This window comes from Rhinatrema bivittatum, chromosome 8 (assembly GCF_901001135.1).
Source record: "Rhinatrema bivittatum chromosome 8, aRhiBiv1.1, whole genome shotgun sequence".
NCBI classification, from domain to species: Eukaryota; Metazoa; Chordata; class Amphibia; order Gymnophiona; family Rhinatrematidae; genus Rhinatrema; species Rhinatrema bivittatum.
Window position 1 is genome coordinate 177,417,197 of NC_042622.1, and position 26,571 is coordinate 177,443,767.

Genomic DNA, 26,571 nt, shown 5'->3' on the forward strand with positions numbered 1-26,571 from the left:
TAATTTTTGATACTTCCTATGAAAGACTGTATAATAATTCTTAGGCTCCTATTCAACACTTATTAAGGGTCCCAGCACAGCTATTCCTTGCTGGACCATCCGAATGCAGGAAGCTGCAGGAATAAATCCGTTTTGACAGTTGGATGCGAGTGAAGCGATGTACTCAAGCTTCAGAGGCAGGGAGAATACCTGTGTACTCCTGCCCCCCAGCAAGAAACGGCATGCCATGGCTCAGCCTTGGAGGAAGCTTCCCTCTCAACTTGCAACCAGAGGAGGATTCCACTGGAGATGGGAGGGAAGCAGAACACAAAGGGTGCAGGACGAGAATTTAACAAAAAAAAAAATGGCTTGTTAAATATTCATGACTTGTTATGGACCCAGTAGACATTAAATCCTTATTTACACTGAAAAAGAATGCACACAAGTTAATTAATGCATTACATGCAAGTCTGTTTTTACCGCAATAAAGTGCCTAATACTAAGTACTGCATTTTTTATGGCAGAATGTGCTCAGTTTCCAGACTGAGATTAAGCAATGTTGATATTGCATGTAGAAGGAATGGTCGAAAAACAAGCCAGTATCACCTACGACTTATTTCTTGAATTTGCAGTGAAGTCGGAATTCCTGTCAATGCACAGGGACCCCGTCTTCACAGCATGTGCTCACTTGATTTTTTAATAAGTGGGAGAAGACACAGGACACAGTGTTGTGTACATGGAGAATGGCTCTGGCTCATCCCTGGCTTCTTTTGCCTATGCCAAGGTTCAGCTGCAAAGGTTTTAGATGAGGCAGCAACAGCAGCCATGCTCACCTTATCCTTTTAAAACACTGGGCAACAAATTTTCACAAAAGACATGTTACGGAAATTAAATTAGTCAATTCTTATACATTTCCATGTGCTAAACATGAATGTGACTGTAAAAATGCAAAATTGGCTCTAGTTTTTTTGTAATATGCAATAATATAATTACATCTTGAACTGTATGCCAATAGCTCACTGGGCAACACATTTTCACAAAAGTCATGTTACTGAAATGAAATTAGTCAATTCTTATACATTTCCATGTGCTAAACATGAATATGACTGTGAAAATGCAAAATTGGCTCTAGTTTTTTTGTAATATGCAATAATAATTACATCTTGAATTGTATGCCAATAGTAGGAGACCTACGGTTAATACCGTTTGAAAAATGAAGTCATAGACTACGTCTTAGATTTCTTTGCTTGTCTCTTGTATACCTGTTCGGGAGCATCTCTGCGGAGTGTCCAGCAGTAGTCAGCCAGCATGAATATTTCAAATGCTCCCCCTTTCTGACTGGGCTTCATATAGTACACTGCTGACATCAGCTTACTCAGCAGCAGCATGGCAGCAGAACTGCATTGCATCAGAAAATGATGTAATAAACTCTGGATGATGTATGCATGATGGTATTATGCAATATGATGCAATATTACATCATTCTAGGCTTATTTACAGTCCTACTGGATAAATTTACATGACTAAACATAGAAAGTGAACTATATTAAATATCTTCAAAACGAGAGCCAATAAAAACTTTTCATGGTCATATTCGTGTTCAGCACATCAAGATACTACAGAGTAGGACCTTTTTAGGTCAGTAACACTTTCATTGTTGCCCAGTGAAATCAAAGGCCAAAAATACAACACAAATGACCCACATGCTGAAGAACACTCGCACGAGTCGCTCAACGACTGGAGCAGTAGTTCCACCATCAAAATACAAGGTGAGGAAGGCCTTAGAACAGCTGGTACCTTCACCACAAGCCACTGCACACAGGCATTTGGAATCTCTAAAAGATAAGCTGAGCGTACAATGACACTGTCTACCTATCTCTATGGCATGTATTACCTGTCCCTCTGCAACCATCTCTGTGTCAATGATGGTGACGATGCCCGGAACCAGAGGGCTGCGTCTAGCACTGGCATGAGATACAGCATCCTCGTCTGTTGCACCAGGAGGCACTGTCCCCGTTAGCTGTGTCACTACTTTCCCAACCATAGTAAGTCCAGTCTTCAGAGTCTGTGGTACAGAAAAAGACATCCAAATAAAGACACTCATGTACTGCCTTGTCCTGTATAGTCATTATTAACTTCTACATTAAAAACATGGAAGTTCAATATTCAAATGCTTTTTAATCAGCTAAGTGGTTGCTGCTGAATATCTGTCTATGTTACTTATCTGGTGGGCGTAACTGGGTGGCGCTACCTATCCAGGTAACTTAGGCCTAGATTCATCAAAAAGCTGTAAATATAGCAAAAATAGCACCCACAATAAAAAGGGGGCGTGGTTAGGCTAATTTCCCTGCTCCAGCATCACAAAGGTAATTTCCACAAGGAGAGAGAGCGTGCGCGTATCTGTAGAGACCAATATGTAACTTTACTATTTATACCATTGTAAAAGGGGGCACGTTTAACTCTGGGTGAGGTAGGTTCGGGGGGGTCAGTTTTATCTAAAACAGCAAAGTTGAAATCACTGAAGATTTTCTGTCATTTGGAGCGATGAAAGGTAAAAGAGGAGTTGATTTGTACAATGTACTCTCTACCTAGCTTGATTGAAGCTAGGTAGAGAGTGCATCAAGCTAGGTAGAGAGTACATTGTACAAATCAACTCCTCTTTTACCTTTCATCGCTCCAAATGACAGAAAACCTTCAGTGATGTCAACTTTGCTGTTCATACCTCTGACTGTGTATGTAAAACCGCCCCCCAAAATCTACCCCACCCCCCAATCTCCACCCCGAGTTAAAAGTGCCCCCTCTTACAGTGGTATAAATAATAAAGTTACATGTTGGTCTCTAGAGAGGCTCCTTTGCTCCCTCTCTCCTCCCCCCCCCCCCCCCCCAATGACCTGAGCCTTATCCAGCTGAATATCCCATCTAAGTTAGTTGGCTAAGTCTATCCACTATTCTTTGAATATGAACCCTATAATTACCTACAATGCTTCTTTCTGCAGGTACCATCTGCTCACACTAAGGAATACTGACTTTTAATTATTTTGTTTGATTCTCTTTATTTCACCAAATTTTGTCTACTGCTAACAATATAAATTATATGCAACGATATTTTCTCCTGCTAAAGTTCTGCTGTGCTACGAGATGCACAGATACAATAACTATTTGATATTCTGCCATTCTGCACTCTCCAGTTCGGTTTTGTGCTATCAAAGGATTTCAATTTGTACACCAGCACGGTTTGATATTTTTATTATGCAAATCACCCTCCCATAGAAGACAGCTAAAAACATCTGGGTGTATTTTAGACCAAGGTGATGACTGAGGCATTCACTGCAAAGCAGGAAAAGGATCTGCTCTGATTCCTGCTCATGCACTTGTTATATCTCATTTCTGCATACAAGTAATTGTGAGGATGTGCTCCCAGTCCTATTGACCCATGAAAACAGACAATACATTGGTGAGAATGAGCAAGAAGCCAAAGTCATTGTACACAACTGAAAATAAAATCTTGCTACAAAAAATGTTTATTCAAATGTTCAAGAATGCACAGCTCCAAACCCAAGCATATTATCTGTGGGAGCAGAAAACATCTTGCCCCAGATACTCCAGGTTATAATTTTTATAGGAGTTATGCAGGCAAACCCATGCCCCATACCTCCCCTCCTTTCAAGGTCAAACTCCCTACATGATGGTTGCAGCATTTACTCAAAGCAAACTAAATTGAAGGAAAATGTATTACAGCAAAAGAAATAACTCTCAAAACTTGATTTTTATGCCTTGTGAAAAACAATGCACATAAATATGTAACAAGTAAATTAAACAGCTGACAGGAGCAACTGTAGCTATAGTGCTTAGAGCAGTCACGGCGAAGGTAGAGATCCTAGCCGTCTAAAACCAGAAGCAAGCCACAGATCAATGGCAGCTGTTTTGTTTAGTGCTAAAATCTCAAACTGCAGTGATTAGAAAACACATTAGTGTTCATCAATTAGCAGCCAAACGTTTGTTTTAATAATTCATAGGAAATGACTTACACAAAGTCTGTTAGTGTGTTGTCAGGAAAGCATCCAAAGGACCAACAGAAGTAGGCGCCACACTGTATTGATGGCAATCTCTCGCCAGGAAGCCAGATTAACCTCTGAGATGCCTTAGCTGATGGGCTCCCTCCATTACTACTAATGGAGATACTTGCACTTAAGACAACTTGCTGACTTCTCCTCAAAATAAATGTCTGTCTGCCTAAGACCACTCATGCCCTCATCCCATACAGCAGAAACATTGTATTTTCATTCTGAAAAATGATAGGCCTGCTTACCAAACCCCTCTCCTCTAAAAATAAACTGTCCCTGGCCAAATCCATCACCTTTTTTCCTCTCCTCCCTCCTCAGCATGGCTGTCCGAGTGTCAGAGGTCCTTTTGCTGACCAAAGATTAGAGGGAAGTTTCTCCTGGGACTGGGCCCCTGGGTAGAGGACCAGAATCAGCAGGAGTTACCCCTACAATGCTAGTGTCTCCCCACCCCCACCTTGCACCGTGGCCAAATATATATCCCTAGGAGAGGTGACAAGGTTTTCTCCCAATATCTATACTAATCAAAGAGAAATTGTTAGCAATTACACTATAAGCTTATAGGATTCCACTGTTGTAATCCAGCTGTGAACTTGCGATATAGCAAATAGAATTTTCTAGGTCCTGAGGGTGGGGTGAGAGGCCAAAGGCTTGGTGGATAGAGAACATGACAAAAAAAAAAAAGAGCACCAACAATCCCAAATTTCACTGCGCTCACGACATGCCATATATAAAAATTAACTCCAGAAAATCAAGCTCTTCACTTTCTGAGACAGTGCTGCCCTTCTATCAAAGATTCTTTAGCAGTTAAACAGAAGAGAGTTTTTACTACCGATTTTGAGCGACAGTTTCTTAATTTTCCTGGTGATTTCCGATTAGGATACATATTTCTGAATGAGAGTTGCCAAGAAGGCCTGATGCAGCGAGAAAGAAAAACAAGGCAAATTCATCAGCTGCACAGCACACTGAAAGACGATCCAGGAAACAACAAGCCTCTCTGAGCAAGTAAGGCTAGCAATACAATAAGTTTACCTTGGAACACAGCATTTAACCGAGTCTCCTCTGTAAAAGATGTTACGCCAACTCGAGGCTGCATAATAGCAGAGATTTAGTCTATTCCATTGATACCCAAATACTGTTGCAAATCTGCTTAACTATTCCCTTGTATTGAACTTACATTGCAAATATTTTCTCTGGTAATCTTTAACCATATCACCTGTCCTCCTTGTCCATTACTGCTAATGACCTTGCTCTCACATACCCTGTTAGTGCTCATTAAGGTATTATCAGGTAACAAGAGAAAACAGATGCAGTTTTTCCTAAATCAATTTACCACCTTGAGGATAAAGGCATAGAAAATCAATAATGGCAGTTATTAGGTGGCAATAAAACTTGGATGTTAGACACTAAAGCAGACCCTCAAGCTTAATATTACTTTTATATAGAACTCCCCAGATCTATGCTTGCTGACTAAGATCAGTGCCTCTCAGCTTCTTTTTGGATAGGATCTATGTGCAGGGTCTGAGCTATGAACATAAGTAAGTACATAAGAACATAAGAAAGGAATACGATGAGTGAGGTTATCAAATTTGCGGATGATACAAAATTATTCAGAGTAGTTAAATCACAAGCGGATTGTGATACATTACAGGAGGACCTTGCAAGACTGGAAGATTGGGCAGCCAAATGGCAGATGAAATTTAATGTGGACAAGTGCAAGGTGTTGCATATAGGGAAAAATAACCCTTGCTGTAGTTACACAATGTTAGGTTCCATATTAGGAGCTACCACTCAGGAAAAAGATCTAGGCATCATAGTGGATAATACTTTAAAATCGTCGGCTCAGTGTGCTGCAGCAGTCAAAAAAGCAAACAGAATGTTAGGAATTAGTACGAAGGGAATGGTTAATAAAACAGAAAACTACTTCTATATTTCTCTCCTCTTCCAGTTCGATCTTCCTTGTTTTTTGTAACTGCAATTTCTTCTGCACAAGTTCCAGTTTTATTGTATCTTGCACCCCCTGTTCAACTGTAAACTGGCATGATGTGATTGTATCATGAATGCCGGTATATAAAAACCTTAAATAAATAAAATAAATAAAATGTCATAATGCCTCTGTATCGCTCCATGGTGAGACCGCACCTTGAATACTGTGTACAATTCTGGTCGCCGCATCTCAAAAAAGATATAATTGCAATGGAGAAGGTACAGAGAAGGGCAACCAAAATGATAAATGGGATGGAACAGCTCCCCTACGAAGAAAGGCTGAAGAGGTTAAAGCTGTTCAGCTTGGAGAAGAGATGGCTGAGGGGGGATATGATAGAGGTCTTTAAGATCATGAGAGGTCTTGAACGAGTAGATGTGACTCGGTTATTTACACTTTCGAACAATAGAAGGTCTAGGGGGCATTCCATGAAGTTAGCAAGTAGCACATTTAAGACTAATCGGAGAAAATTCTTTTTCACTCAACGAGCAATAAAGCTCTGGAATTTGTTGCCAGAGGATGTGGTTAGTGCAGTTAATGTAGGTGGGTTCAAAAAAGGTTTGGATAAGTTCTTGGAGGAGAAGTCCATTAACGGCTATGAATCAAACTTACTTAGGGAATAGCCACTGCTATTAATTGCATCAGTGGCATGAGATCTTCTTAGTGTTTGGGTAATTGCCAGGTTCTTGTGGCCTGGTTTTGGCCTCTGTTGGAAACAGGATGCTGGGCTTGATGGACCCTTGGTCTGACCCAACATGGCAATTTCTTATGTTCTTATGAGCAGAGGATTGACCCTTTTTAGCCATTTGGCTGAGACTAAGAGTCTGTATAATATAAGGGGAGGGACGGGTTAACACCCTGCTATTTGACCCTACTGGGGACAAAATGATGTAATGACCACTGCCAAAGCAGAAAGATTAAAGCTCTTTCAAAATAAAAAAAAAATAAAAATCAATACAGTTTCAAAGACTTATGCCTCCAAGTTTTGAAATTCTTCCATTATTGATAGGTACAGTCAAAGCTGATGGGTTCAGCATCTCTGGATAATAAATTATATTTATGTGAAGCAATGATGCATCCCAGTCATAGGCACAATCTAGATGTAAACTAATAGGACAAAGCCAGCACATTCTCACAAAAACTCAATTGCTTTTAAAATTCAGCATTCAGTAAAAATTAAATATATCTATACACACACAGAAAGGCTTGTCATTTTCTACCTGAAGTACTGTTTCCACTTTGAAAAATAAAATAAAGCTGATCATAAATGAATCTCTTCTTACACTCCTCCAGGCTGACATAAAGTGCACACATTTAACCAGCTGGCAATGCTGGAGTATACCAGTACCCTAGCAAAGCAGCAGATTAGTTCCTGTCAAATTATTAGGATTAAATAAAAGCTACTTAGACAAGAAATAAAGAAAGAACTAAATTTAGGAACAGAGTATCTCGTGAAAAGCAACCTCTGAAATGCTCTAAGACTGAAAGAAGCATTTTAAAACAAAATGCAACAATTATTGTAAATGCTGGTATTTGCTGCTGAATTCAGTTTTTATTTTTTTGACTAATAACATTGAGGATTCAATCTACTGAGGATCAGCTGCAATAAGAAACAGGGGCGGTCCATGGTACTTTTACATATTTTCTGATCTGGGGCTTCCATGCACACCCAGCATAGCCAAACATGTACTCTCAGATCAGGTCCAAAAGTTTCTTCCATAGAGTACCTATATAAATAGGAAGGAAACAGCGATTACACTATGAAACTGTAAGATGCCACTGTTATAACCCTGCTGTGAACTTACGGATAGCAAATAGAATTCGTGTAGGGATGATAGTATAAGCCTGATGGACAGAAAATATGGCTGAAAAAGCCAAGGTCACCAACATTCCCAAGTTTAAATCCCATCTCCACCGCTCTTACTGTGCATCATGTGCTTTTCTTCATTTTTCTTCAGAAACTGAACCTCTTTCTGACCAGCGGCTTTCAGTGTCCATCTATGAGCTGTGCACCAATAATGCCTTAGAAATAAGCATATTAATAAATAAGAACCATCATACTGGGACAGACCAAGGATCCATCAAGCCCAGTATCCTGTTACCAAAAGTAGCCAATCCAGGTCACAAGCACCAGGCAGGATCCTAAATAGGAGATAAATCCCATGATGTTTAATCCTAGGGATAAGCAGTGGCTCTTCCAAAGTCTACCTGATCAACAACAGTTTATGAACATTTCCTTCAGGAATTTGTCCAAACATTTTTTAAACCCAGCTATACTAACTGCCTTTATCACATCCTCCAGCAATGAATTCCACAGCATAATTGTACATTGAGTGAAAAAATATTTTCTCCGATTCATACAGTGTCTTCTAGTCTTTTTATTTTTTAGAAGAATGTATAACCGAATTGCATTTATCCCTTCCACTCCACTCATGATTTTATACATCACTATCATATCTCCCCTTAGCTGTCTCTTCCCCAAGCTGAAAAGCCCTAACCTCTTTAGCTTTTCCTCATATGAAAGCCCTTCCATCTCCCTTGTTATGTTTTCCAGCTCACAGGCTGCCCCAGTGAGTCGGATCTCTCACCCCTTGCTGGCCAGCCCTGAAATCTTGCCACTCCAAGCGGCCTGAAAACACCAACAGCCCATACAGCCTGAGTCGTCACTGCCAACCACTGGGACCCCCCTCTAGCTACACACCAAAGTTTAAAGGCCTTAAGGTGGAAACAGCACAGGCCAGAGCCTTCTGGCATCATCACATGGCAGGGAATTTAAACCCCATCCGTGCATCACTCCAGTGCTTCTGCAACGGGTTGACTCTATTGAGTGTGCAAGTTGCTGCTCCTGTGTCTCCAGCCTCGTCCTTGTCTTCAGCCTCATCCAGTCTTGTCCTTGTCCTCAGCCTCGCCCAGCCTTGTCCTTATCTTCCTCTTCAGCCTACCTGCCTTCATATTGATTCTTGGAACTGACCTTAGCCTGTGACCTGACCAGCCTTGCTTGCTGCCTGCCCCAACCATAGCCTATGACCATAAACCATCCTTGCTTGCCACCTGCTTCAACCACAGCATGACATAAGAACATGCCATACTGGGTCAGACCAAGGGTCCATCAAGCCCAGCATCCTGTTTGCAGCAATGGCCAATCCAGGCCATAAGAACCTGGCAAGTATCCAAAAACTAAGTCTATTCCATGTTACTGTTGCTAGTAATAGCAGTGGCTATTTTCTAAGTCAACTTAATTAATAGCAGGTAATGGACTTCTCCTCCAAGAACTTATCCAATCCTTTTTTAAACACAGCTATACTAACTGCACTAACCACATCCTCTGGCAACAAATTCCAGAGTTTAATTGTGCGTTGAGTAAAAAAGAACTTTCTTCGATTAGTTTTAAATGTGCCACATGCTAACTTCATGGAGTGCCCCCTAGTCTTTCTATTATCCGAAAGCGTAAATAACCGATTCACATCTACCCGTTCTAGACCTCTCATGATTTTAAACACCTCTATCATATCCCCCCTCAGTCGTCTCTTCTCCAAGCTGAAAAGTCCTAACCTCTTTAGTCTTTCCTCATAGGGGAGCTGTTCCATTCCCCTTATCATTTTGGTCGCCCTTCTCTGTACCTTCTCCATTGCAATTATATCTTTTTTGAGATGCGGCGACCAGAACTGTACACAGTATTCAAGGTGTGGTCTCACCATGGAGCGATACAGAGGCATTATGACATTTTCCGTTTTATTCACCATTCCCTTTCTAATAATTCCCAACATTCTGTTTGCTTTTTTGACTGCCGCAGCACACTGAACCGACGATTTCAATGTGTTATCCACTATGATGCCTAGATCTCTTTCTTGGGTTGTAGCACCTAATATGGAACCCAACATTGTGTAATTATAGCATGGGTTATTTTTCCCTATATGCACCACCTTGCACTTATCCACATTAAATTTCATCTGCCATTTTGATGCCCGATTTTCCAGTCTCACAAGGTCTTCCTGCAATTTATCACAATCTGCTTCTGATTTAACTACTCTGAACAATTTTGTATCATCTGCAAATTTGATTACCTCACTCGTCGTATTTCTTTCCAGATCATTTATAAATATATTGAAAAGTAAGGGTCCCAATACAGATCCCTGAGGCATTCCACTGCCCACTCCCTTCCACTGAGAAAATTGTCCATTTAATCCTACTTTCTGTTTCCTGTCTTTTAACCAGTTTGAATCCACGAAAAGGACATCGCCACCTATCCCATGACTTTTTACTTTTCCTAGAAGCCTCTCATGAGGAACTTTGTCAAACGCCTTCTGAAAATCCAAGCCTCTCTTCAGCATATACCTCAGAGACTGTCACCTAAGACCTGCGGGCTCCCAGAACCCAAAAGCTCAATCCCAGGGGAAAAGGGCTGGAAAAGACGAAGCTCCAGCTCGTCTGCAATGTCTACTCCGCCAGTTGGCAGTGAGGACCTACAGAGCTTTTCCAGTAGGTTACGCCAACCTCATCCCAACACAAGGGTCCTCAATCCAAATACCCTTTATCATTTTGGTTGCCATTTTCTGTACCTTTTCTAGTTCTGCTATATCTTTTTTGAGATGTGGCAACCAAAACTGCACACAGAACTGTAGATGTGGTCACACCAAACACAGACACAGAAGTATTATGATATTCTACTTTGTATTCTCATTCATTTCCTAATAATTCCTAACATTGGCCTGGATTTTCTAATATCGCAGTGGTTTGTGAATCCCGCGATAACAGGCCTGCGAAAGCCAGCAGGGATCGTACCACCACGGTGTTATCGCTGTTGGTTTTCGCACCTAATAGCGCCACCGTGAAAGGTGGTGCTATTGGGTGCGCTACTGGTGGTGATAACGGGTCTTACCTTATCGCCGCCGGCAAAGTTTCCTCGGCGTCCGCCCCGACGACGCCCCAACTCCTCCTCTTCCGGTCCCAACTCCGCCCCTATCTAGCTACCTCACGCGAAAAGGGACTTTTCGCGTGCGATAGGGATAGAAAATGACCCCCATTGTTTGCTTTTTTGTCTGCAGCCACACACCGAATAGAGGATTTCAATGTACTGTCCACCATGACGTCTATATCCCTTTACTGGAAGGTTACTCCTAACATGGAACCTAACATCATGCAATTACAATTTAGATAATTTTTCTCAAAGTGCATCACTTTGCCCTTTTCACATTAAATTTCATCTACCACTTGAATGCCCAGGTCTTCCTGCAATTCCTCACAATCCACTTGTTATTTAATAATTTGGAATAATTTTATGTCACCAGCAAATTAGTTTAACTCTTTTCTAGATCATATATAAATATGTTAAAATACACCGGTTCCAGTATAGATTCCTAGGACACTCCACTATTTACCATCCTCCATTGAGAAAATTGACCATTTAGTCCTATTCTGTTTCCTATCTTTTAACCAATTTGCAATCCACAATAAGAACAGACCTAGGAATACAATTCTTTCTATATGCTGACGATCTGCAATTCTATATTCCACTAACAAAATCATTAGAAAAAACAGCATCACTTATCTCTGAATAGGTGGTCACAATAAAAGAAAAACTTGCACAAATGAAACTATCAATGAACCCCAAAAAAACTGAAATAATTTGGCTGAGCCGCAACCCACCAACATCTATTCCACAAGGTATAGATCTCAGAAATTGCCAGTTAATCCCAGCAACTCATGAGAGATCTAGAAGTTCAAATTGATAAAAATTTAACGATGAAAGCCCACATTAGCAAATTGATCAAATCTGGTTTCTACAAGTTATGAATACTGAGCAGATTGAAATCTCTACTAAATACAGCTGATTTTAGAATGGTATTACAATCTCTAATATACTCAAACCTTGATTACTGTAATTCCCTACTTCTGGGACTTCCGACTAGTCATCTAAAACCTCTGCAACTACTGCAAAATGCTGCAGCTAGACTACTGTCCTGAACAAGGAAATTCAACCACATCACCCCACTCTGATCACTCTACACTGGCTCCCTGTACAATCAAGAATAATCTACAAAGTACTTATAATAATATTCAATAACATTTATCCAAACAACGATCTGATAGGAATAACATTTAAACTTCAATGCTCAGATCACAAAACAAAGGCCTCCTAGAAATCCCAACCATAAGAAATTCTCATCTAACACAAACAAGACAGAGATCGATTTCAGTCGCTGGCCCAAAATTATGGAACTCCATACCAGAGGACCTGCGAACAATAACAGACTTGAAAAAATTTAAGAGCGAGCTAAAAACATGGCTAGTCACAAATGTCTACAAGGTCACTGAAAACTCCAGTTCGCCATGAATCTGATAACCTGAACTGTCCTAACCAATTCCCCCTACCTTGGCCCTTCTATTGTCCGGCTATGTCTTTCCTTAATTGTATCGGTCTTTGATATGCTCCCTCTGTTTCTAAATGTTTCCCTAGTTTACTACTTGTATGTATGCCTACCTCAATTCTCATTATTTATTTATGAATGTCTAACCTGTACACCGTTATGAACTAGTGATTTTCACATGGAATTACGGTATATAAAACACATAATATATATACACATATACATATACACAAAAGCACGTATGTGCACACACAAATATATATAAAAAGCATATCTCCTCACAGCATGAAAAGTGCAATGCCAGTACTAGGCATGGGCACCCCCATTAACAGGGTGGGAAACTCCCGCCCAGTCTGTCCTGACTCACCGGATCTGCAGGAAAGCAGATGGCCTGTGCCCTTTTACCTGGCTTCTCTCCGCCACACCCCAAAGGCTGTGGTGTCCTCCCTATGTTCAATATGTTAGGCAATCATTGAGGAACACAATTTTGCTATTACTGTGTACTTGTAGCTGTGGGATGCCTAAACTTGGGGTCTGGGAAATAAAGGGTGGGGGAAGCCTAAGGAATTGTAGTATCAGGCTATAGTTGGTGCCCAGGTTCATGTTAAATTGTGCAAATGGCCTGGTAGAGACCAGGGCTAGTGGTTCGCATCTAGTCCTGCCCATTGTATCAGAACCAGCTAACTTTGGGACATGAAGTTACGTGGTTGTCATGGGGCCAATAATAGTACCCTGATACAAGCTACCAGGGGCCTTGCTGCTCATGGCAGGCCCCATTATGGCTCCATGAGCTTTGCAGAGTGGTGTTCTCTGATGGTATCTCCTTCAAGGAAAATTCAGGAAGGGGTAAAGAACGACAAGCAAGCCTCAAGCACCCAGTTTGATTCTCCTGTCAGGATATCTAATAGAGCTGAAACCAATTTATCCAATTCAAATAATGGTGTAAAATGTGATTCTTATTCTTGGCTTATTTTGGGGAGGAGCAAGGTTGTCCCTATCCCATGCTATAAAATAACAGGTGCGTGTTAGCTCATGAGTAAGGTGAAGTATTTGGAAGAGATAAACCCAAAATATGTATCTGCTCTTTGAAGTCAAGTGTAAATAACCAGACGATATGCTTAGAATAAAATTTCCTCATGTTATTTCTACTTCAAGTTACTTTTTCAGTCGAACAGAGGGAGTAAGCAATTTAGGCAACAGAAACACCATAAAACCATGTAAAAGTTTTGCACAACACTGCATATTAAGAGAGCAGAGACTAACCTAAAATTAATAAAACCTCTCCAGACCAGTAGGTGCTCAATCTTTTGTCTCTACTCTCTGGATCTGTTCCTTTTTCCATCTCCATACCATTGTAAAACAATTTGGCCAAGAGTGCTACAATATAAATAATAGAACAGAGCAGCAGACAGAGTGACTGCTTCAGAGGACAATAGCAGCCAGCGACTGCCGAGGGGAATTCAAAGGTCACGGAAACTGTGAAAGAACGCCCAGCGTCAAAAGTGATTTGGAATCTCCCAAGGGCACATGGGCTGCCACTGTCCCATAAAAAAAACAAAAAACAAAAAAAAACCCTCAACAGTGGTGATCGGTTTTACGGAAACTCTCCCCTGATCTTTCTAGGATCCACTCTGCATGGCAGTAAACAGAGCACACAACCTACTTAAGGCTCTGGTAAGCTCTAATTTCTCAGCCACATAATATGATGCAGCCAAGACATGTGCGGCTGCTGCTGCCATTAACATTAATACCAGTGGTAAAATTACATTTTCTCACTATAACCAGTTGGTATACTGCCCTGCCAACTCAATCATTTATTTATGTCCAAGGATTTATTCTCCACGTATCCAATCTAGGAGCTCTAAGAGGATTACAAGAAAATTAAAAAAAACCCACAAAAATACAAACATATTAAAGATAAAACAACCACTCAAAATAGACAACACAAAACACCAGACAAAAAAAACCCACCACCAATTGTGGTTCTTCCAAATCAAATCAGGTTCAAACCAAACCAGCAAGCAACACTAATGAGCTACCCTCCCAAAAATCTGAGAAAAATAGAGAGCTTTTCCCTGCTTTTTGACCTCAGGCAACTAACCTCCCATCTGAAGTTGTCAACGATCCATAGCCCAGGCCCTGCCACTGAGAAAACCCAGATTCTGACACCTCTCCTTGAATGAAGAATTTGCCAAAAAATGACCTAGCCTAAAGAACTCAAGGGACAAACAGGCGAGGACATCTTTTAACTCTTTTAAAGAAAACTAGGACTCTCTCCTTTCAAAGCTTTATAGATCAAGGTTACCACCTTGATCTATAAAGAGACTCGATTTTAACCAGTCAAATTATATGAAACCCATGCCAGCTTTAATATAAAGCAACAAATCAAATGCACACAACTGAAAATACAATAATCCAACACAATCGAGGACATCACAACAAAATATACTTGAACAGAATACAACAGTTAAAAGAAAAGAGCAGAACAGGACCATGGGCTGGTTCTCCAACAAAAAAACAAGGTATGACCCAGATGATCTCATGCACCAGAAATCAATCTGATTCTACAAGCTTGAAGCATGCATGAGGCATTCTAACTGGGACCCCAAAGACACTGCTCATTGACAAAGTGCATTGCTGCAAACTTTCAGAAACAGCTTCTTCATCTCCCTTCTGAAGATGCCAGGGATGCACTGAAAGGCTCTTATCGAAACTGCAGTCACTTGAAACACAAGAAACCTAAAAGTGCCAGAGTGGAACTGAAGGGAGGGAAATGATTTTTAAACTGCTGTGCAGAGCTAACAAAGCTCCCTAAGGGAAGGCATTGGAAGGAAAGATTTTTTTAAAACAGCAGTTAAACAGGAGCTCTCCAGCAGAAGGGCATGACCTGCATGGAGTGGAAAAGGCAGGCAAGCCAAAAAATATAAAATTTACCAATTTTCACACAAGAATTTTGCTTTATAAACATTTCTACCACCCCCTAGTGTTTGCACATAATTTGTAGGTTTCTATGCATTTAAGTGGCCTAACATAGGGGTTGATATAATAAAAAATGACTCAATGTGCGTTCAATTTTAGTGCGTATTTTCTTTAGACATGTGCTAAAAATGCAGTAAAATGAGAGTTAACTCAATGCAGAAAGCTAATGATATGCTAATCCATCAGGAGTTTTAAAAAAAAAGCACACCTCTGAAAATGTGCACTCAGCCTCATTACATCAGCCCCAATATGAGAAGCGCACGTAAACCAGGACCTACACACATGAGAATGAAAAGGCACACTGGACTAGCAGAATGCGACCTCTGCTCAAAGGCTGGGTTAGTGGATAGGTGGGGTGGGAGCATCGGTAGGCGAGTGAGGCTTGGGTTAGTAGGTTAAGTGGAGGGCAGAGGTCACAGACTCGGGAGCCTTTAGGTTTAACTTATGTTTTTGTTTTAGGCTTGGCCTCCTGGGTCAGAGATGGAATCAAAGTTAACTAACATTTCTGGAATTAGTGTTATTTTATGCTGCAGTCCCAGAACGGAATTGCAGTTCACAAGGTGTAGTGGTCCACCCCAGGCCCAGAATCCAGGACCCTCGTATCAGGTCTGAGATCATGCTGGCACAGCACCACAGACTAATGCTAGCCACCAGAATTGAGAGTTCATAGCACTAAAAAAGACCACGAGTTAATCCTTCATTAGCATGGGATTTACTTGGAAGTGGGCCAATTTGTGCGGACATATTTTTACTCACATTTCTGGGCATATTTTGTGGCACTAAAATTCTTATTAAATCAAGAGTAAAGCTGCATGAAAATGTGCACGCAGACTAGTGCACCGTATTACATCAGCCCCCCAATCACTACATCACTCCACATAAATTGTGAAACCTAATTAATACAAAGCAATATGAGTGAACACATCTTAAATCTTTAAATACATAGAGATTTTTCATGCACTGGACACATCACTTTTTGGTCCTGCCTGACCACACCAATGCAGGAACCAAATTTGGGCACCACTAAGCTGTTTGCATACCTTGTATTTTCACCCTCTTTTGCCCCTACAACCGGGTTCTGCTTTATGCTGCCCTTACTTCAGCTGCCCTGCAACACTGGCTGAAAACCTTTCCCCCTTCCTGGAGGCGAACGGCCGCCATGCGGCTTCCAGATCCGGCCAGCCCAGGTCGGGAATAGAGTTGGACCACCCACGCGGCAGAACGTCACACTACTGCCAGTTCATCAGGATGGTCTCAAGAAACCCATAAATATTTACAAACAGGCAAACACGAAAATATTCACTTTAGAGGCAAAATTACAGCAGTCACAGAGCCATACATGGAACATCATGTTCTCTTGCTCCCAGTCCCCCACCAGGATGTCAAAACTCTCATTTTCCTTTGTATAGCGGTGCTTTCTATTACAGGCTGTCACTTGAGATTTTCTTTTCCTCTCCCTATTATTTACACTGTTCTCTTTTATACTTGCACATAACAAGGACGGTGGTTTCTGAAGCAAAACTTATAATCAGCACAAAGTTTGCCAGCCAACTTCAGGACTTGCATTTTTGTTTTTTTGTCAAATGTCAGCACTGAGAGCTCCAAGGGAAGCAACAAAACACAAGCTCTTCTTACGGCCTTCGAAGCTTTTCCAAGACTCTGTTGTTCTCCCATGCCATGAAAAAGTTCTTTTTTTCAGTGGCAGGAGAAGATGTAAATGCAGCTAAAATCCATGGAAATCAGACATTTTTAATAAGTACAGCAGAAAAAGGATTTCCTGAGGCGGGGGGAGGGTATTTTCTCCTTTAATAAAGTCTGGATTCAGAGATTCTTGATAGCCTTTGTGACTACTAGGATGATGTGGCAAGTACTAGCAGCAGTTAAGTATTTTTCTGATTATAAAAGGGGCAACATCCAGATTAAGCATGGGCTTTTTTTTAATTCCACAAATGCTGGTGTTTGGCCGGCTTTTGTAAGCTCTTACTGCACAGCCCAGTGCGAGCAAGTGGCAATCAGACTTGGCCCCCAGGTCCTTATAGTCCACATTTACTTTTCCTAATGCACTAAATACCATAGGAGGGGCCATGCAGCAGTTTGCAGCTGTAATACAATTTACAATGCAGGAACTGATAAAACTGGTCATCTACTGCCCTGTCCTGTTTCTGTCCTCTTTTCGTGGCCTGGTTTCAAGGTCAACTGAACAGGACAGAATTCCAGCATGAGCAGCCAGTCTCACGACTACCGAGATGATCTGGAATGCCAAGCAGTATGAAAATCTGTAGCAGTAAGGCATGACTGCGTGCATCCTATCTCCCGTTTCAGGTGTCCTGGGAACCAGGAGGCCATAAGCCAAATGATTATTGACAGCACAGTTGCCAGCTCTACTTCTGGCACGGGACTCCTGCTTTCTTGACGAAAAAAACATTACCATTTTACTGCTCTGTCCTTCCTAAAAGTTCCCTTACTCTAATGCATTTCCATAGCAGATTATTGCATCTCCCTCGTTCCTCACCCATTACCTCCCTCCTAAAAGCTTTCAAATGTTGGCACACACAGAGAAGTGTAATTCTTAAACAACTAAATATACCCTGAAGAGCTGTATTGCTGTTGTGCTTATATGTGTGCACAGAATACAAGTCTGTGTTGTTTAAATGCTTGCATGGGCCAATTTCCGATTGTATTCTAGCAAGCAAGCTTTTGTCAGCTTTAGTGCTCTGTGGTTTATGATGTAAAACCTGTGCAGAATTACACTGCTACCACAATGCACCAGTGACCAATCAGATCACTTGTTTACAACTCTCCATTTAATAGAGAGTTGGTTATGGAGAGGATGAGAGTGAAAAGCAATGATACAGTTGACTAGTCAAGAAAATCACAGCATATCAGAGGCCAGGATCCACCTAGCAGGCCAAAAACGCATGGGCTATAGTGATAATGATCTAAATATGATATTATGGCATCCTCATGAATTGAAAATGTGTCCTTTGATTTTAAAAGGTATCCACTTAAAGGATATTTTGATGCTTTCAAGATGTTTATGAAGTGTTCAAAACAAAGAAGAATTTTATATTTGTAAGCAGATCTGCAACAAGGTATATACATTTTCCATTCACATCCCACAGAGCAGTGTGAATATGAGCCAATTCGGACATACTCAATCCAGTGTACTCCGAGTCTCAACACAGCTACTGCAAGAGCAGTTATGGAGGAGTTGCAAAAAAAAAAAAAAAAAAAGCTGAATAAAGAAATTATAATCTATACAATGGTGAATATTAATACTTTTCATATGGATTTGTATTTACTTATTTAAATAGTCATATAAACTGCTGCAATTCCAATAAAATTGATCACAGCACATTCCAATTGAACATGTGTCTTTGAAACTGACATCTATTCACAGGCTCTTGCTTAGAAACTGCACAAGCAATGCTGTCTGTCTACACAGCCGCAGGACGCTGCAGTTTAGAAACAGGGCCGTGGCTAACGCTACCTTAAGTGTTCATTGAGATCTAATACAATTATTTAAAGCTTTTATTGCCTTTGTTACCATTAAAAATCCTAATTCCATGATTCTTTTTCCTTTACTGTCAATAAGATTAAATAACATCTCAGGGCAGTTCCGCTGGAGGGAACCTGATAAGGGCTCTATGTGATAATCTCTGCAAGCAGTTGCTGCTGTACTCACTTTGGCAGCACTAATGACTGTAGCAGTGTAGGACTGAATGTTGTCTCCACAGGCTCCGCCACGGGACTGATAACATCGGATCAGCTGAGAAAAAAATAATAAAGACAGTCAATGTGTCACATTTATGAAGCAATAGGCTCTGGGACCCATTAGTTCTTCTCGAGTTTTGTATGGACGGTGAAGTGCAGGGTTTTTTTGGGAAGGTGGGGGGAGAGGAGTTCATATACAAATAGCACTTAACCCCTCCTCCCCCCATTTGGTAATCTTCTGGGTGCCACCCAGACTGTCGCATGTTCAACTCCGGGTTTTCAATTACAAGATGAGTAGTCATTAAGAATTCATAAACTTTGAAATGGTGGGATTTTGGGTCTGGCAGCATTACCACAAATACATTTAAATAAATATAATCAAAAGCCTTTGCTTTGTATATGCAACATGAAATATTTGGTATTCTAAGAATTTCCATGTTAGCTTTCTTCAACTGTGGGACACAGAAACTAGATAAACCAAAGGTATTCCCCGATATGCACTTTTAACATTTTTATGTCAGTATTACATACAGCTCCAGAGTCCCAAGGACACTTTTCTTTAATTTAGAACCCCAAGGAATCAAACAAACAAAAATGTCAATTGTCTTCTGATTACAAATGATGTACACATGCAGTACACGTTCCAATTAAATAGATTAGACCTACTTTCAAAATTCAACATCAAGTCCCAGCTCTGCCTTCATAGTCTTGGCTTGCTGGAACTTGAGGTTCTGGAAGCTAATACACATTATTGTCTATTTATGAACCACATTTAGACTGGTCCAATAAAAGATATTCCAGCCTTCAAAGTAGCATTGCTGGGGCTAAGACAACATTTCAGCTGAGATTTCTTTCTGCAGCAAAACTGTACTGAAGTGAACGCTGAGCCACAAAGAAACATATGTGAGAGGTTCATATTTAGATCCATTCCATTAACAGTGTTCAACCCCTTTCTGCTAACTAAGAAGATGCTTCCTAGAAAACCAGCAAGCAAAACTGCTTAATGGTACCTAACAACTGGACTGGTTACAGGCATAGACAGAATGGGCAGGTGGTGTGGAAGCTTCCCTAATGCATCTTAAATCACAACCTCCACTACCCAGCTATTCTGGTCTTATATCCGCACACAGCTCTCACAAAGTACCACAGTCCTCAGCCACAATGCCCCGTACGCCAGCTCTAAACCCACGTACAGCTCACCCTTATCCTAATGCTCTGCTTCGGTACCCCACGCACATTTGTCAATACGCCTCAAACCTGATTTGCATTACTCTCGGTTAATCCTGATCTACAGCTCTACATTTTCTTACATTACTTCTCCCACATTCAGAATTGCCACATGACCCAGGTCCAGAAAGGAGACTTTTGGCCTGTCCTGTTTTTTGAATTTGCATCCCAATGCACAGTAGTATTTGTAGTGATTCTATCATTTTGAAATAAGTGCTGCAGGTACCAAAATACATCTCCGAGCTGGCTCACTTGAAGCTTTGCATATGTAGGCAATCTCCGGTGGCTGACACAGAGCTACTTTCAATGGTGCTCTATCATCAGCCCTGGGGCAATTCCCTTGCATTAAGATTTAGATTTTAAAAAGATTCAGGGGTTGTGTAACTAAATGGTTAATTTGCAATAGTAAAGGGAAAAAGCTAAACAATAACAGGGAAAACAATGGTATTGATCTGTCTGTGCTGCTATTGATCTTTGAAGGCAGAATTCTTTAAAGCAATATGAAAAATTGTTCCTTCTTTTATAACTGTTCTGGTATGACGATACATTTCCTTTCCTACTTAATATGCTTTACTTTTCTTTGAAAACTAATTTGACATGAGTTATTTAATCAAGCAAACTGCCAAGTACAACTTTGGCTGGGAATGCACACGGAAGTCATTAGGGTGCACGTTGCTACCTCTGTAGCACTCTGAAAGTCTCCTCTGCAGTTTGGTCACAGTGGGAGCACCAGACCTTTGCCGGCTCACCCTTCCTCAGAAAACAGGAGAGAACTCAGTCCTGCTCTTGCTCGCACAGACATACAGCCCCTTTTGTCTGCCCCCACACAATCTGATCACCATCGCCAATGTTGCTGGGCTGCTCCCCTTCTCCCAGTTCATAAGCGAAGAGCTTCACCAAACTGGCAAATGACAGTACTTTGCTTTCTCTGCAGGAGACTCAGCAATATGGCTGACTGCCATAAAGGAAAAAGTATTATTGGTGCTTAGAGTACTCAGTGCTAAAAAAATCCAGCTGGGAATAGAACCTCAATTGTTTATATAATATATTCAGCATGCTCAGCAAGCTGCAATAAGTAATAAGGCTGGGTAAAGTTCATAGTTCATACAAATCCTCTATCTGCTATGCTTGGAGTACTCCCTCTATAGGAAGAGCTTCCATGCCAGGGCTTCCCATACCTGTCCTCATAACCCCACAATATCCACAATGAATACGCATGAGATACATTCCCAAATAATGGATCGCCAATGTATGTAAATCTATCTTGTGCATATTCACTGTGGATATCCTGAAAAGCAGACTGTACGGTCATGGGGACAAGTGTGGGCACCCTACTCTATGCATATAAAGATGGCTAGAAGGAATGAATTAAAAAAAAGTAGTAATACCTGGCCCAACTGTTATACAAGTCAGAAAAGTTTCTGACTCACCTCCCTTCGTCACACCTCCAGCAGGAAAAAATATTCAGCTGACAAGGATTCACCCTGCTTGGAGCTTAATAACCTATTAATTGTAAATACAGCCCTACCTGTGAGGTTATACAGAACTTTCCTGGCTGAGGGGCCTATTTACCAAAATGTTTTACATGTGTTCTTAGTAAACAGGCCTTTCCACTAACTACATGTGTTAAAGCATTTAAGTTTACGAGAAAAGTACAAGCTCTTTTCCATATAATCCACTTCAAACTTTAATGCAAGAACTAAAGGGCATTATGTCTGCTGATCACATGATCTTATGGAATCCTTGCAGCTGTGAAATCTCTCACTGGACCAATACAAAAGATGTTGTAATAACAGGGGTAAGTAACTCTGGTCCTGGAGTACCACAGCGGGTCTGGTTTCCAGGATATCCACAATGATAACGCATGAGGTAGATTTGCAAATCTCTCTCAAGCATATTCTTGTGGATGTCATGAAAACCTGACTAGGAGTTTCGTACCTCTGTTCTAATATATATATTTCCCTTGTTCAGATGTCAGAACTCAGTAACAGGAGGATAACTATAACTGATAATAAACTGCAAAGATTCTGCTGGCCTTCAAAGTAAGGATTAGATCTAACAACAGAGCAGAAACTAGGTCAATAGTGTTGTTTGGTTCCATCTGCTCAGACTTTCATCCAGTCTCTTACAAACAAGGTTTGGGTTGCATTAGGGGCCACATATTTGCTACTCAACTTTTTTCTATAATTGAAACTACCTGGTTCCACTACTACCCCCCAACACCATCTAGAGATCATTTATTACCTTGTTTTCTGCATAAGCAAGCCACCGGCTCCCCAGAGCAACAGGATTCATATTTGGCCCTGGACAAGGGAAGCAGCCTGAAAAACAAATAAATCAGAAAGCAACATTAAGAAATCTTTTAATGACTTTTTGCAAAGAATTTTGCTTAGTGCCAAAAAAACAAAAGTCTAAACAAAGAGCTTTCAAATTTCAACATCAATCAACAAATGCTTACATTTTTTGTACTTCCAGATAAGACTATGCCTTCTATTAACAGTTAATTAAGTGTAAATGCTATTTCTATCACTGAGTCTCATTTTAGGGGGATTTTTTAATCTCTGTTCTGCTTGGGAATATGTTTTAAATCTTGAAGAACCCTATCACTCAAAAACTAGCGAGATATTAACATTATTTGAAGTCTTTCTTAGACTTTAAACATTTGTATTAGCGGTTGTACCAATGTATAAGTATCACTTAATTTCTCCTCTCCAGATCCTTGGCCCAGTTAAGAATTAGCATATGAGACAGATGTGGTGTGGCCTAGATCTCACAACTAGAAATCAAAACACTAGACAGATTCATTGGTTGAACCAACAGAACCTCTCTCTCTCTCTCTCTCTATGGCCAAGCCATTTTCTCTCCCTTGCCCTCAGTTCTCCTGATTGGACTGGGATGGTAATTATTATGAATAATAAACACATAAGCTGCTAGGATTCTGCTGGCCCTCAACATAGGAACTATGCCATTACCTTGTACACTACTGTATACGCTGATAAAAATCAAGAAATGCTTTATATCCTAAAGAAATATTGAACATAGGAGATTATTTTCATTCCACCTGTCACGGAGGTCATTTCCTGACTAGCCAAGTCATTGTAATGTTTATATACATCACAGGCAAGCTGCAAAATTTGCTTAAGCATTCTGAATTGAAGTATAGGACTTAAATAGAAAAGCAGTTACACCAAGTAAGGAGGTTAAATCTGCATTACCAATAACATAATTTAATTCAGAGAGGCAGATGGGGAAGAAGGTGAGAGCAATGTAAGGGTGAAAGGAAGAGGAATAGACTAGTGGTTAAAGCAGTGGGCTATGGATCAGGGTTCGAGTCCTGCTGTTGCTCCTTGTGACTTTGGGCAAGTCACTTTACCCTCCATTGCCTCAGGTACAAAAACTTAGATTGTAAGCCCTCTGGGGATAGAGAAATACCTACAGTACCTGAATGTAAATCGATGTGATATCTCAGATCGAATGTCGGTATATAAACAAAATAAAATAAATAAAAAGGCTATATGATGGAAGACTCACTCATCATTAAAGCTTTACTCCATTTTGTGTCTATGGGGAAATGTTTCACAGATAGGGCCCTAAGTCATCCTTTAATAGCCATCTCAAGATGGCCACATCCAATGGATATGCCTATCCTGCCTGCTTCATCCCAGTGAAAGGCATTAGGGATTGTGTCACCACAACAGTAAAGAGCATGATAAAGAACCCAGTTCTAGAGCAATGAAGGAGCAGCTGGGTTGGAGATAACAAACAGCTGGTGAGTATAGGAACTGGAGCATAAGGAAACAGGAGATATCAAAAGAAAAGCTCTGATCTTTGACCAAGGATAGGGGAAAGGACATTGAAAGAAATCAGTTTGTGAGAGAAGTCAGATTGTTCAAGTTGCTAGGGGAAAGCAAGGCAGACAGATAGGCTCTGATTCACGTGAAATGCAAAATAAAATATAGCACAAACATATTTCTCAAACATCTAACACCATAATTTTTCTGACTTAAGGGACAGGTAACAGAAAATGCTGTGGTATGCTTTGTGCGTGCCAATATTAAGAGCAGTGCTGATCTCTTACGATTATGTCCTAATTGTACTGACTCGTCCTTCACGTTCCCAAGGTAAGAACACTTAAAAGTTTAAAAGCACTCCTGTAAGCTAAAAGTGCATGACAGCCGCATTTGTATCAAACGGAGAGCTTGAAAAGCTTTCCAAGAGGCACGGGTGGCAGTGCACATGCAAGATGAGATAAAATGCAGCTCCCAGTAGGAACGGTCGACAGTGGCAAGAATAGCACGCTTCAGGCTCAAGATATTAAAGCCCTGCTCAGAAGAGGCCAAAAACATAAGGGCAATGCCTAAGAAAAAACAATTACAATGCAAATTTATTTTATGCTCTAGAAAAGGAAGTAAGCAAGAAAATGTGTCCCAACTATGCCACCTGCAGTCTAAAAGATCTAATGTGGGCATGAGGAATTCCAGAAGAAAAAGATATTTTAAAGCCTTCTTTGAGATGTAAACGATTAATTGTTCTTGGGATGGTATCCAAATCAGAGACACTCAGTAATTTAATGCAGAGTTCCACTTTCACTGGTCAGTTTTAATTAGATTTACCTTCAGAGCTTTCCAAATCTAAAGTCCGCATTTCATTTATAGACAGAGGAATTATAGAAAGCTGGGATGCATCTATATTCAAAGGCATTCAGCTGGATAACTTGTGAATATTTTGGGCACTTATCCGCCTAAATTTTAGCCAATTAACATAAGTGTGTTCCGGAGGCATTTTGAGGCGGAGTTAAATTAGCCAAATAACTTATCCTGCTAACTCTGGTTGTGTCGTAGAGCTGTCAAAATTAGCTGGATAAAGTTATCCGGCTATCTTTAAGGAGGCTGAGTATATTCAGCAGCACCACTGAATATCCTGACAAACAGGCCGATACCTGCCCTTGGACGCGCATTTTCCCTTACCCCTTATTCAGTAAGGGGCGGAAAACGCACATCCAACCCGCGGAACCTAATAGCGCCCTCAACATGCAAATGCATGTTGATGGCCCTATTAGGCATTCCCGCGCGATACAGAAAGTAAAATATGCAGCCAAGCCGCACATTTTACTTTAAAGAAATTAGCGCCTACCCAAAGGTAGGCGCTAGTTTCTGCCGGCACTGTCAGCGGGCTGTCAGCGGGCTCGAGAACTGACACCAGCAAAATTGAGTGTCAGCTGTCAAACCCGCTGACAGCCGCAGCTCCGGGCTAAAAGGAGGCGCTAGGGATGCGCTAGTGTCCCTAGCGCCTCCTTTTGCCCGTTTCTACCGTTGGGCCTCATTTAAATAGAGAATCGCGCGCACAGGAGAGTGGCCTGTGCGCGCGCCAGGAGAGCGGGCGTTCGTCCGCTCTCCCGCGGACTTTACTGAATCGGCCTGAAAGTTAGCCAGACTTTGCTGACTGGACAGCAGCAGAAATAGACCCTCTTATACTTCTATATATTGAAATGATTGGCACCTTATGGTTAATATGTAAACCAGCTGTTAGCTAGGATATGAGATTATAAAAATGCCTGCAAGTGGTTGAAATTTAAAATGAAATATACTTTGATTTCTTAAAACAGATACAGCATTTGTTAATAATTCAGAGAAACCATGGACAGACAAGCACTGAAAGAGGGAAGCTCTTTCCTTTGGTCACAAATGATTTTAATATGAAAGAGTCAAATACAACAGTAAACTAGCCCAATGTCTAACTAACCTAGTAGAAGCCTTGGGCACATTTGCAGGCATAAGTTCTTTAGGCTGCGTGTGACTGAAAGAAGGAGGCCGAAGTAATTCTCATGGTCGATGCAGACAGAGAACAGAACAAAAATCCCCTTCTGGCAGCTACTGGATGGTCAAAGAGCAGACCTCGATATAGCACTAACCAGACCTATATTTTTCTATGTTGGCTCCTCGGCATCACCGTAGTACTTAATCTGTGTATGGCAGCCAAATGGGAAGGAGGAAACAGAAGGGCCTTTGTAGGGGAAAATTAAAAAGACATCTGAATCTATCTACCACCATGGTTGTCACAGACTGTGGACTACATGGGACAGCATTGGGAAAATCAATGTTTCTCTAATCTCATGTCAAACATGTCTGCTAATGAGCTACAGAGAAGGTACAAGCTTAATAGACATCACTCTTTGCCAATAAAAAGACAACTGAAAAGAGCAACACAGTACATCTCTCATTTAAGACCCTGCTTACTAAAATCTTAGTGCACCTAAAGG

At 40.9% G+C, this 26,571-nt stretch overlaps 1 protein-coding gene across 7 annotated transcripts in view; it reads right to left on the bottom strand.

The window, feature by feature from the left end:
- The window catches only part of BCAS3 (BCAS3 microtubule associated cell migration factor), a 969,760-nt gene that overhangs the window by 726,248 nt on the left and 216,941 nt on the right, over nt 1–26,571 (bottom strand). For all 7 annotated transcript variants that reach the window (XM_029612008.1, XM_029612006.1, XM_029612007.1 and 4 more), the window contains exons 10-12: nt 22,557–22,633; nt 19,057–19,140; nt 1,874–2,044 (exon numbers count right to left, since the gene is read on the bottom strand). In XM_029612008.1, coding sequence (XP_029467868.1) covers nt 1,874–2,044; nt 19,057–19,140; nt 22,557–22,633 — 332 coding nt within the window. The remainder of the gene's footprint in view (nt 1–1,873; nt 2,045–19,056; nt 19,141–22,556; nt 22,634–26,571) is intronic.